Raw genomic sequence first — 12775 nt, 5'->3', positions numbered from 1 at the left:
TATATATATATATATATACCGTCTAAATATTCCATGGAAGTTATTGCCATAGTTTGCTTCTAAGTTTAGATAAGAGAGCCAAATAGCAAATCTTTCTGCTTCTGCTGCTGCTGCTGCTGCTGCAGCAGAAGCAGGTGCAGCAGCAGCAGCAGCAGAATATAAATCCTCCTTTAATGCTCTCTCTGCTACACAACGAGCTTTCTCTAAATCACCCAACTTTAGATGATATGCCATGTAACTGCAGCACAGCAGCAGCAGCAGCAGCAGCAGCAGCAGCAACAGCAGCAGCAGCAGCAGCAGCAGAGGTAGCAGCAACAGCAGCACACACACACACACACAAGGAAAGAAGAAAGAAAATGAGAAAAAAACAGCTCCATGTATGCAGATGCAACAAACTAATGCTGCAGCAGCAGCAGCAACAGCAGCAACTGCAGCAGCAGCAACTGCAGCAGCAGCAGAATCACCCTAAACAATACAAACCCTAAACCCTAAACCCTAAACCCTAAACCCTACCTGATCCATACAGCAGCAGCATTACCATGAGTAAGCAGCAAACGCTCAAAGTCTTCTACAGAGTTTGGCTGCTCTCCTCCTTCTTCCTGCTGCTGCTGCTGCTGCTGCTGCTTCGCCTCTAGTGCTTCTAGTGCTTCTTGCATCTCCCGCTGCAGCAGCAGCAACAGCAGAAAAGAAAAACAACAGCAGCAAATGCAGCAGCAGCAGCAGAAAGTAAATATACACATGCAGCTACTACACACTCAACTAAACATTCTGCAGCATAAAACAGCAGCAGCAGCACCAGCAAGAGCAGCAGCAGCAGCAGCAGCAGCAGCATCAGCAGCATCAGCAGCAGGTGTTTATTGTCTAACTTTTTTTCTTAGTTTATCCCTTTTGCTTTTCTTTCCTTTTTCTGCTGCTGCTGCTGCTGCTTCTTCTTCTTCTTCTTCTGATTCTTCTGCTGCACTTCCTGTGTCTCCTGCTGCTGGTACTGTCTCCTCCCAACCCCACACTTGCTGCTGCTGCTGCTGCTGCTGTTGCAGCATCTGCTGCTGCTGCATATCTTCCTCATCATCTGTCTCGCTGCTCTCTCCTGTTGCTGCTGTGTCTGCTTCCTCATTTGCTAAGGAGGCTGCCCTCTTATCTGCTGCATTTGCTGCTGCTGCTGCAGGTGCTGCTGCTGCAGGTACTGCAGCAACAGCAGCAGCAGCAACTTGCTGCTGCTGCTGCTCCTCCTGTTCTTCATATTCCTCTGGAGGTGGTAGATCAGCAGGATCAAGAGAAATATCAACTTTAACACTTTGCCACGTCTTGCTGCTGCTGCTGCTGCTGCTGCTGCTGCTGCTGTTGCTGCTGCTGCTGTTGCTGCTGTCATCCTCGTCATGCTGACAAGTAATATGCTGCAGCGCAACAATCTTTGCCTGTACTATATCTCCATTATTTAATAAATTTAATCTTCTTTCCTTCTCTGCTGCTGTTGCTGCACCTAACCTAGCAGCAGCACAGAGGGAATCAACAGCAACAAGACGTAGCTGCTGCAGTTGCTGCAGTGCAGCAGCAGCAGCAGCAACTGCAGCAGAAGCTTTCTTTATCTTTTTCTGTAATTGAGGATCTTGTTGTTGTTCTTTACCCTTTTGTTGTTGTTGTTGCTGCTGTAGTTGCTGCAGTTGCTGCTGCTTCTGCTGCAGCTGCTGCTGCAGAAAGGAGACAGCTGGGCCCTCGTCAGGTGTATCCGCAGCAAAAAGAGACAAACGTACAAATACACCATATGCATGTACACCCCGTACTGTTCCTTCTACTACTAATCCTTTACGTAGACACTGCAGCAGCAGCAGACGCAGCTGCTCCATTGATCCTTCTCCTGCTGCTGCTGCTGCTGCTGCTGTTCCTGCTGCTGCTCCTGCTACGGTGGGTGCCTTGGCGTCACCTTGATAACGATGCAGCAGGAGTGTCTGCTGTCCTCTACGACCACCAGCACCGCCTCCTGCTGCAGCAGCAGCAGCAGCAGCAGCAGCAGCAGGATTCAAGGATCCATCAACCTTAGCAGCAGCATAATCAACAGATAAGATGTAAATCTTAGGCAGCAAATAACCTAGAGGGAATATTCTTTTTGCTTCCTCTATACTAAGTAGTCCGCTGCTACCATCTCTATCTGCTGCTGCTGCTGCTGCTGCTGATCCAGCTCCACCTGCTGCAGCTGCTGCTGCAGCAGATACACCTGCTGCTGCCTGCTGTAATGATATACGTAAGGTTATGCTGCTGCTTATTGCAGCAAATATGCCGCTGCTGCTGTGACCAACAACTAGACCTGGGTAGCACGCGCCACGCTGCACACAATAACAGCAACAGCAGCAACAGCAGCAGCAGCAGCAGCAGCACACAGAGAAGCACGGACATCCATACACGATGGCACACAAAGAGATAAAAGCAGCAGCAGTACTAGCTGCTGCTGCTGCTGTTGCTGCAGTTGCTGCAGTTATTGCTTCTGACGTTGTTGTCACTACTGTGGCTGCTGCTACTCCCGGTGCTGCTGCTGCTACTGTTGCTGCTGTTGTTGCTGCTGCTGCTGCAGTTGCTGCTGTTGCTGCTGCTGCTTACTTTTATATCTGCTATATTTTTAGGTCTTGTTAGATCTTCTTCGTCATCAATTATTCCTTCTATTGCTTTCCTCCTCATAGTAGCCTGCAGCGCCACTGGCTGCTGCTGCTGCTGCTGCTGTTGCTGCTGTTGCTGTTGCTGCTGCTGCTGCTGTTTAAGGATCTTCACTGTAACGAACTGCCCTGGTGCTAGCTGCAGCTGCTGCAGCGGCTGCTGCAGCAGCACATCAGATAGCTCAGTAGAGTGTACAGTAGCAAGAAGGGGGAGGCGCAGCAGCAGCTTGCTGCTAGCAGACAGCAGCAGCAGCTGCGTTAGCTGCACAGACACCCCAAGAGGAAGCCGCAGCAGCTGCTGCACTCGGCCTAAGCAGCAAACCCCCTCACTATAACGCCATCGTTGTGCTGCAGCAACAGCAGCACGTAACGAAGGAAACACTTGCTGCAGCAGCAAACAGCACACACAACACATATAATAACCATCAGCTGCAGCAGCAGCAATACCAGCAGCAGCGAGTGCAGCAGGAGCAGCAGCAAGAGCAGCAGCTATTGAATAGTGTATGCAGCATTGCTGCTGCTGTTGCTGCTGTTGCTGCAGCAGCAGCAACGCATTAGCAGCAGACCGTATAGTGTAATAAGTAGAACAGCAACAGCAACAACAGCAGCAGATGCTGCTGCTGCTGCTGCTGCTTGCTGCTGTTGCTGCTGCTCTTGCAGCTATTACTTACGTTAGTGATTTCTTCGGGTATAGGTGCAGAAGCAGCAGCAGACAAAATAGGAGACAGCAGCAGCTGCTGCTGCTGCGGTGATGGAGGAGGCAGCAATCTACTATTATGTTTATGCTGCTTCTGCTGCTGTTGCTGTTGCTGTTGTTGCTGTTGCTGCTCTCCTGCAGGAGGAGGACAAGGCCCAACAACAAGGAATCTTCTTATATCTCCTGTATCAGCAGCAGGTGCTGCTTCTGCTGCAGCAAGAGACATTGAGGTGTCTGTACACCTCAATAGGGGCAGCAGACGCAGCAGCAGCAAACTTCCTTTCTTATATATACAATTAGGTCTTAATAAACTTTTTCTTGATGAGGAGGCATCTAGTAAGTATATACAGCCACGGCGTCGTGGCTGCTGCTGCTGCTGCTGCTGGTGCTGCTGTTCGTTGTCCTTGTCGTTGTCCTGCTGCTGCTGCTGCTGCTGCTGCTGCTGCGCTTCTTCTTGACCCCTCTTGCTGCTCCAACCGCAACTAACAAAGATATGACCAGGGAGAGTCTTCTCTATTACACCCCACTCTGCTTCGCTATGCTGCTGCTGCTGCTGCTGCTGCTGCTGCTGCTGTTGCTGCTGTTTTTGTTTCTTTTGTTTGGTGCTTGTCTTTTCTCCTGCTGCTGCTGCTGCTGCTGCTGCTGTTGCTGCTGGTCTAAATAGGCCTGCACTAATAACAATTGTTTCTTGCTGTTTTTGTTTCCTTAAGGAATCCATAAACCCTCCATATCCTTCATCTTCGCTGCTGCTGCTGCTGCTGCTGTTGCTGCTGCTGCTGCGTCTACGGTGTATAGCCAGCACAACAGCATATATCTCTTGCTGCGGTCTTAGTAACCCTAAAGGAGACACAGGAAGATCTGTCTCCTCCTTAATAGGAGGAGGAGCCCACAGTCCTCCTTGCTGCTGCTGCTGCTGCTGCTGCTGCTTAGTATTAGCAGCAACAGGAGGAAGGGCATCTGTACAGTGTATATACACCTCAGCTTTTATATGAGTAGACACCAGCTGTGCTGCAGCAGCGCATGCATTAACTTTTGTTAATCTGCAGCAGATAACAGCCCCAATATATAGATCTGCTGCTGCTGTTGGTGTCTTTACTAGTTGCTGCAGTTGCTGCTGCTCCTTGTTTATTAGCTGCTGCAGAGGACCTGCTGCTGCTGCTGCAGCAGCAGCAGCAGCAGACTCGCTTGATGATACCTTCCCGTCATCACGAGATCGGCAGCAAAGAGGCAGCAGCAACTGCGGCAACGCCTTTGCTGCTGCTGCTGCTGCTGCTGCTTCTCCTTCTTCTCCTGCTGCTGCTGTTGCTGCTGTAACAGGAGAGAATTTGCCTACTAAGTCTACTGGGCATCCAACAAGAGCAGCAGAAGCATTAAGAGTTGCTGCTGCAGCTGCTGCTGCTTCCTCCTCTTCTTCTTCCTCTTGCTGCTGCTGCTGCTGCTGCTCATTGTTGCTAATAGGAGACACAGTTATAAAGAAAAGAGGAAGAGACAGCAGCAAAGGTTTGCTGCTGTCTCCTATACTAAACTCTGCTGCTTCTGCAGCAACAGCAGCAACAGCAAGCAGACCCATGTCTGCAACCAAGACACCTTTCTGCTGCTGCTGCTCCTCCTCCTCTTCCTGCTGCTGCTCCTGTCTATTCAGCAACCGCTGCTGCAGCAGCTGCAGCAAGACAGGGGGCATTGCCTCATTCTTATAGTCCCATGCATCTGCTGCTGCTTCCTGCTGCTGCTGCTGCTGCTGCTTAACCTTCGCTTTCTTTTGTAAGCGAATAGTAATTTCTTCCTGCTGCAGCTCGTCATTATCTGCTGCTGCTGCTGCTGCTGCTGCAGCAACACCTACTGTACACCGCAGCATCTTGGTGTTTTGCTGCTGCGCTTTTGCTGCTAGCTGCTGCAGCAGCAGGAAGGGCTGCAGCAGATCTCCGCTGCAGCAGCCATAGGCAACTTTGCTGCAAGGATCAGCAGCAACAATAAGACAATCAAATTGTTGCTGCTGCTCCTCCTCTTCCTCCTCCCCATCCTGCTGCTGCTGCTGCTGCAGCTGCCGCTGCAGCATAGGAGGCAAGAAGGCAGGAGGAACAATAATATAAACGCATGCAGCCCCACAGCAGCAACCAGCAACACTAAACTTTCCTCCGCTGCAGCAAAACTTAACGAAGGAGCAGCGCAGCAAACCGCCAGCACGTAAGGCTTTGCTGCAGATGCATGCAGCAGCATCAGTATCATTTGCTGCTGCTGCTGCTGCTGCTGCTGCTCGTTGCTGCAGCATACGCTGCAGTGTAGGGAGAGCAACAGCAGCTAATGCTGCATCTGTTGTTTGTTCTCTTATAATTTTATTAATCTTATGAGGCCTTAACTCAACAACCTGCTGCTGCTGCTGCTGCTGCTGCTGCTGCTGCTGTTGCTGCTGCTGCTGCTGCTGCTGCTGCAGTGCTGCCTTAACAGTTAGACCTATAGGTAATCTCCTTAATAAATGCTGCTGCGTAGGGACAAAGTCTGCTGCTATATTACGATAAAAGGAGACACCTTGTGCATGCATACACCCCAAGGAGACATACACCCCGCATGCTGCTGCTTCTTGCTTAATATATCCAAATAATAGCAATGGTGCTGCTGCTGCTGCTGCTGCTGTTGCATGCATCTGCTGTAACTCAGAACTACTACGAGCAAAATAACGATTAACTGCACCATTGCTGCTGCTGCTGTTGCTGCTGCTGCTGCTGCTGCAAAGGGAAGATGCTGCACCAGTAACACAAAGAGCAGCACAAACAGCTCAGATAATAAGCTGTAAGAGGAAGCAACAACAGCAGCAACAACAGCAGCAACAGCAGCAGCAGCAGCAACAACAACAGCAACAGCAACAGCAGCAGCAGCAATAGCAGCAGCAGCAGCAGCAGCTTACCGCATAGAGAGGGTTTAAGACTAATAAGACAGACATCACGTAGCTGCTGCTGCTGCTGCATTGCTGCCTCCATCTTCTTTGCTGCTGCTGCTAATAGGAGATCCATAGCTGAATCTCCTGTGCTGCTGCTGCTGCTGCTGCTGCTGCTGTTGAGCTTACGCTTCTTTTTAGCAGCAGCAGCAGCAGCAGCAGCAGAAGCAATTAAGGGACCAAGAGACACAGAGAAGACAGCAGCAATAACTACAAATTCAGATGGTAATGTTGACCCTACCTGCATATACACCCCAAATAACACAGTAACCCCACCTATATACAGCAGCAGCAGCAGCAGCAGCAGCAGCAGCGGCACGAGCAGCAGCAAGAGCTGTAGTAGAGTAGGAGACAGCAGCAACAGTAACTATGACAATAACACGAATAAGAGCAGATACAGCAGCAAGAACGGCAGCAGCAGCAGAGTAGGCAACAGCAGCAGCAACAACACTAATACGAGTAACAGCAGCAGCAGCAGCAACAGCAGCAACAGCAGCAGCAGCAGCAGCAGCAGCTTGCCTTCATTGACTGATGTAGCGCTTTAGCAACGGGCACCTCATCAGCAAGATGCAGCAAAGGCACGAAGGCAAGGACACCTCCTTGCTGCTGCTGCTGCTGCTGCTGCTGTTGCTGCTGCTGCTGTTGCTGCTGGTGGTGCTTTGGAGGAACTCTGCGGCACCGCTGCAGCAGCAGCAGCACACCGTTCTGGTGTACAGACACCACGCGTGCTTCTGTACCAGGTATAACTGCCCCTGTAGATAATATCCTGCTACTGCTGCTGCTGCTGTCGCCTCCAGCTGCTGCTGCTGCTGCTGCTGCAGTTATGTCTGTAGTCACCTCTAATGTACCGCGAGATAGGCATACAGAAGTCACCGCCACCTGCACACAATAGCAGCAGCAGCAGCAGCAGCAGCAGCAGCAGCAGCAACAGCAGCAGCAGCAGCAGTAACAAAGGCAATGATGAGCCCACTGTGTGTTTTCCTGTCACATAATCACACTTGTGACTTTCCTGCTACTCTGCTGCTGCTGCTGCTGCTGCTGCTGGTGCTGTCTTGCTGCTGCTGCTGCTGCTGCTGCTGCTGCTGTTGCTGCTGCTGCTGCATACCTTAACAAGAGTTCCTAGTTTGAATTCTTTGCCATTTGCTTCTGCTGCTGCAACATCTGCTGCTGGCAGCACAGCCTTAAAAGGACCAAAGAAGCGCAGCACTATCTGCTGCTGCTGCCGCTGCTGCTGCTGCTGCTGCTGCTGCTGCTGTTGCTGTTGCCTTATGTGCTGCACTGTCTTGATCTCGCTAACGTAGCCAAGAAGAACTTTTCCTCTTTCTACAACAGGCCGTATCTTTTGCTGCTGCAGCTGCTGCTGCTGCAGCATACCCATAGCAGCAGCAGCAGCTACAGCAGCAGATGGCTGCAGCAGACGTGGCAGCAAAGGAGACTGCAGCTGCCGCAACACTTTGCTGCTAGCCAGCAGCAACCTGCTGCTGCCTCCTCCCCCCATCGTCATAAGAGCAGCAGCAAGCATACCCCTCTCAAAGGCAGTAAATATGCTGCTGCTGCTGCTGCTGCTGCTGCTAACAGGGTACAGCTGCAGCTGCTCCTGCTGCTGCTGCTGCTGTGGGTTCATACGATTGGTGCAGCAGCCACTAAGGACAGCAGCAGCAGCAGCAGCAGATGACTCAATAAAATCACAGCTGCTGCAGCAAAACTGCCGCAGCACACGGACACTAATTGCTGCTCCTGCTGCTGCATCCTTAGGCAGCTGCTGCAGCGGCACATCGCTGCAGCAGCAAAGAGGCAGCCAACCCTTAACAGAAGGGGACAACCTGCAGCAGCAGCAACAGCAGCAGCAGCAGTTGCAGCAACAGTTATAGCAGCAGCAGCAACAGTTACAGCAACAGCAACGGCAGTTACACCAAAAACAGCAGCAACAGTTATAGCAACAGCAGCAGCAGTTACAGCAGCAGCAGCAGGTACAACAGCAGCAGCAGCAGCAGCAGCAGCAGGTACACCCGAACTTACCGAATAAGCAGCCCCATTTGCTGCTGCTCAACACGTTGTGGTTGCATTTGCTGCTGCTGCTGCAGCAGCTTATGTTTGCTGCTGCTGCTGCTGCTGCTGCTGCTGCTGCTGTGTATCTTAATAGCCTTAATAACCGTTCCCTTAAGAAGAGACCCTGGAGGTACCTCTAAGGGAGACAGCAGCAGCTCCTGCTGCTGCTGCTGCTGCTGCTGCTGCACAGCAGCAGCAGCAATAACTTCTAGATCTAACCAATGAATAAACAAGACACGGCAGCGGCTAATGTGCTGCCGCTGCTGCTGCAACTGCTGCTCCCTCTTCCTCTTGCTGCTGCTGCTGCTGCTGCTGCTGACGTCAAACGTTGGAGGGATACGCACAACAGCAAACTGAGCAATCCTGCTGCTGCTGCTGCTATCGGGTGCTGCTGCTGCTGCTGCAGCAGCAGCAGCAGCAAGATCCTCATCATCCTTGTCGCTGCTGTTATTCTGCAGCAGCAGCTGCTGCTGCAGCTTATAAAGGGGCAGCAGAGCGCGCTGCCCGTCTGTATTTGCTGCGCTGCTGCTGCTGCTGCTGCTGCTGCTGCTGCTGCTGCTCTTAAGGATAGGCAAAGGTGTCTTAATCTTTGTACCTGGCAGCAGCAAATGAGGAGGCAGCAGCAGCAGCTGCTGCTGCTGCTGCCACCCAACAATATGCGGCAGCAAAGACACATAAATTACCCGCTGCTGAGGCAGCAAACCAATTATTCTTGCATATACACGCTGCTGCTGCTGCTGCTGCTGCTGCTGCTGCTGTGGGTTAAATAGCTGCAGCAGCTGTTTATCAAACTGCTGCTGCAGCTTGTCCTCTGTTATCATGCTGCTGCTGCTGCTGCTGCTGCTGCTGTCTTCGTCAGCAAGGATCTGCTGCGGTTTGTCTCCTTGCTTGGCCTTCTTGCTGCTGGGTGCCAGCAGCTGCAGCTGCTGCTGCTGTTGCTGCTGCTGCTGCAGCAGCGCAGGATGTGTTATGTGGGGGTGCAGCACAACTGCTGTCATGCTGTGCAGACACCGCAGCTGCAGCCCTTGCATGCAGGGGAGTTCTGCTGCTGTTACCCCCTTCTTGCTGCTGCTGCTGCTGCTGCTGCTATCTTCTCCTCCTTTCCTCCTCTTTGCTGCTGCTGCTGCTGCTGCATGCATTATTGGCCGCTGCACACGACACTCCAGCAGCAGACCAGGCCTTAGGCTATCATAAGCTAGCTGCTGCTGCAGTCCTATAGGGGAGAGTAGAGGTCCTGCTGCTGCTGTTGCTGCTGCTGTGTCTGCTGCTGTTGCTGCTGCACATATAATAGTACTTGCTGCCTTATTTACCTCCTGCAGCACAACAGGGATAATAGATCCCTGCAGCAGCTGCATGTTGTGCTGCTGCTGCAGCAGCTGGTGCTGCGGCTGCGGTAGGAAGGCACGAATACCACCACTGCTGCTGCTGCTGCTGCTGCCTTGCTGCTGCTGCTGCAGACCAAAACACAGCAGCAAACCGTGCTCCTCTACAGAGGAGACAGTTGCTGGCAGCAACATTCCTTGCTGCAGCAGCTGCAGCGAGAGTCCTGCATTACATAAGGAGGGACGCAGAGACAGCTCATACACACTGTTGCTGCTGCTGCTGCTGCTGTTGCTGCTGCTGCTGCTGCTGCCAGGGGTACTAATGACAACACAAGGAAGCAGCTGCCCAACGAAGAAACGCTGCAACAGCTGCTGCTTATACGCTGTTTCCTGCTGCTGCTGCTGCTGTCCGCCTTTTAACTTTCGCTGCTGCTGCTGCTGCTGCTGCTGCTGCTGCTGCAGCTCTAAGGTATGCGTACGGTGTACATACCCCACAAGACCATAAGGCAGCTGCAGCAGCAACTCATTTGTATGAATCTCTGCAACAGCAGCAAGCAGCAGCGCCCCTTCCTTTAAGGGGCAACGAATTGCTGCTGCTGCTGCTGTTGCTGCTGCTGCTGTGTCTGTATTGCTGCCTGTTAACCCATAGGTTTCCTCAGCATCATCTTGCTGCTGCTGCTGCTCTCCTCCTGCTGCTGCTGCTGCATAATTTAGGAAAGGGAAGGATAGCTGAGACCGAGAGGAAGAAGATTCCTTGCTGCTGCTGTCCCCAGTCTTACCCTTGCTGATGCTGCTGCTGCTGCTGCGGTTGCTGCTGCCTCCTCGCTGTTTTGTGTCTCCCCGCTGCTTCTCCTGCTTCCTAATAGGAGCAGCGCGGGGAAAGTCTTCTGCTGCGAAGTCTTCCATGCTGCTGCTGCTTCTACCTTCGGTTTGCTGCTGTTGCTGCAGCAGCAGCTATTGCTGCTGCTGCTGCTGTTGCTGCTGCTGGTTGCCTCAGTATGCAGCTGTTTGCTGCTGCTGCTGCAGCAAAATGCAGCTTAAGATGAGGTGTATAAAAAGAAGATCAAGAGAAGGCAACGGATCTCAACGACCAGCCCTAGCTGCTGCTGCTGCTGCTGCGGCTGTTGCTGCTACTGGTGCAGCCCTTGCTGCTGCTCCTATTGCTGCCTTCTCTGCTCCTTCTCCTGCTGCTAATAAAACAAATTAATAAAGTTAATAAACTTTACATGCATGCGATTGAGTCATCTTGAGGGGCCCCGCGGCCCCACAGCTGCTGCTGCTGCATGCGGCTTCCGACGGCAGCAGCAGCAACAGCAGCAGCAGCAGCAGCAGCTGCTGCTGCTGCTGGTCAGCATCCTATACAGGCGCTAGCTGTATAGTTGAAATAAATAAAAATTAAATATATAAATGTATTAAATAATTAAATAAGGGATTTATTTTAACTATTTTGCCGCTGCAGCAGTAGCAGCAGCAGCAGCAACAGCAGCAGCAACTGCAGCAACAGCAGCATCAGCAGCAAACTCAACTCACCCACCAGGATCCTTCAATATTTATAGATATATTTAATATTATTTGCTGCTTAATTATGATTTCTTCCTTGTTTTTTTAATATTAGCAGCAGCAGCAGCAGCAACTGCAGCAACAGCAGCAAAATGATGCAACAACAGCAGCAACAGCAGCAACAGCAGCAGTGGTGAGAAGACCACACCACACACGTATGAAGTCTGCTGCTGCTCCTCTACGACTGCTGTGCTGCAGCACAGCAGCAGCAGCAACAGCAGCATCAGCACCAACACCAGCAGCAGCAGCAGCAGCAGCAGCAACAGCAGCAGTTGCACGCCAATGTGCCTGGAGGAGATATTGGCTGCTGCAGCAGCGATGCAGCGCAGCAACAGCAGCAGCATCTGCTGCCGCTGCTGCTGCAGCAGCAGCAGGAACACCTTCACAACTGCAGCAAAGGACTGCAAAGGGAAGCGTTAGCAACGACACCAGCAGCAGCAGCAGCAGCAGCAGCAGGGAAATTGTAGAGGATGAGGAGCTGAGCGACTTGCCTGCTGCTGAGCTGCTGCCATTCCTGCAGCAGCAGCTGCTGCTGCGGCGTACACCGTTGCGGTTGCTGCTGCTGCTGCCTCTGCTGCTGCAGCGTGCTGCTAAGAAATATAAGCCTGAGGAGCTTGCTGCTGCTGCTGCAGTAACTGCTGCTATTTGCTGCAACAGGCGTGCTGCTATTCATCAATGTCTTGAGGACCTGCAGCAGCAGCATCAGCAACTGCAGCAGCAGAAGCAACTGCAGCAGGAAATGCAGCAGCAGCAGCAGCAGCAACAGCTGTCCCCGCAGGAGCTTAAGACACAATCTAAATCCATTAAGCAGCAAATTGTTTTGCTGCAGCAGCAGCAGCAGCAACTGCAGCAAGCAGAGGCGCAGCTAGGAGGAGTTATCAGCATAGCTGCAAGGAAGCTACAGCAGCAGCAGCACCAGCAGCACGAACAGCAGCAGCAGCAGCAGCAGCAGCAACTAGTACATGTGCTGCAGCAGCTTCATAGACAGGCCTCAGCAGTTTGCTGCTGCATCGACACTTTGCTTCGGCTTCCTTTTGCTGCTGCTGCTGCAGCACAAGATGTTGCTGCTGCTGCTGCAACAACACTGCAGCTGTTTGCAGCAGCAGGAAAGTACCACATTGAAGAACCTGCAGCAGCAGCAGCAGCAGCAACAGCTGCTGCTGCTGCTGCTCTCCAGCAGCAACAGCAACTGCTGCAGCGGCTTCCTGTCCTCTTAGGACGACTGATTGAGGCCTGCCTACCAACCAGCAGCAACAGCAGCAACGGCAGCACCAGCAGCAGCACCAACAGCAGCAGCAGCACGAATAGCAACAGCAGCAACAGCAGCAAGACTGAAGAGGAGAGAAGGGCGCTTGTTGCTGCTGCTGCTAAGGCAGCAGCAGCACTTCTTTTGCTGCAGCATCGCGTTGTTGCTGCTGCTGCTGCACGCCAACTAGTACCAGCAGCGCAGCAGCAGCAGCAGCAGCAGCAGGTAGATTCAGGAGGGCAGATGAGTAGCAGCACCAGTTGTAGCAGCAGCACAACTAACAGCAGCTCCAGCGGGACCAGCAGCAGCAGCAACAGCAGCAGC

At 52.4% G+C, this 12775-nt stretch overlaps 2 protein-coding genes across 2 annotated transcripts in view; one reads left to right on the top strand and one right to left on the bottom strand.

The window, feature by feature from the left end:
* Positions 1-460: 460 nt before the first annotated feature.
* On the bottom strand, positions 461-10551 carry EMWEY_00011660 (hypothetical protein, conserved; the record flags this gene model as incomplete). Its single annotated transcript, XM_013479007.1, has 10 exons — positions 461-465; positions 539-662; positions 867-2321; positions 2593-2907; positions 3317-3477; positions 3694-6081; positions 6245-6515; positions 6830-7153; positions 7380-8052; positions 8294-10551. 10 exons carry the CDS (start codon positions 10549-10551, stop codon positions 461-463), a joined length of 7974 nt encoding a protein of 2657 aa, XP_013334461.1.
* Positions 10552-11297: 746 nt separating this feature from the next.
* EMWEY_00011650 (hypothetical protein, conserved) overlaps positions 11298-12775 on the top strand; it is a gene marked incomplete at both ends in the record, with an annotated part of 3986 nt that continues 2508 nt past the window's right edge. The window contains 2 exons of the mRNA XM_013479006.1: positions 11298-11338; positions 11863-12775. The exon at positions 11863-12775 is cut by the window's right edge and continues 90 nt beyond it. Coding sequence (XP_013334460.1) covers positions 11298-11338; positions 11863-12775 — 954 coding nt within the window. The remainder of the gene's footprint in view (positions 11339-11862) is intronic.

The sequence above is a fragment of the Eimeria maxima genome, genomic scaffold (genome assembly GCF_000499605.1).
Source record: "Eimeria maxima Weybridge genomic scaffold, Emw_scaff82, whole genome shotgun sequence".
NCBI classification, from domain to species: Eukaryota; Apicomplexa; class Conoidasida; order Eucoccidiorida; family Eimeriidae; genus Eimeria; species Eimeria maxima.
The sequence above is the reverse complement of the archived record's forward strand: the minus strand, read 5'-3'. Positions and strand labels throughout refer to the sequence as shown.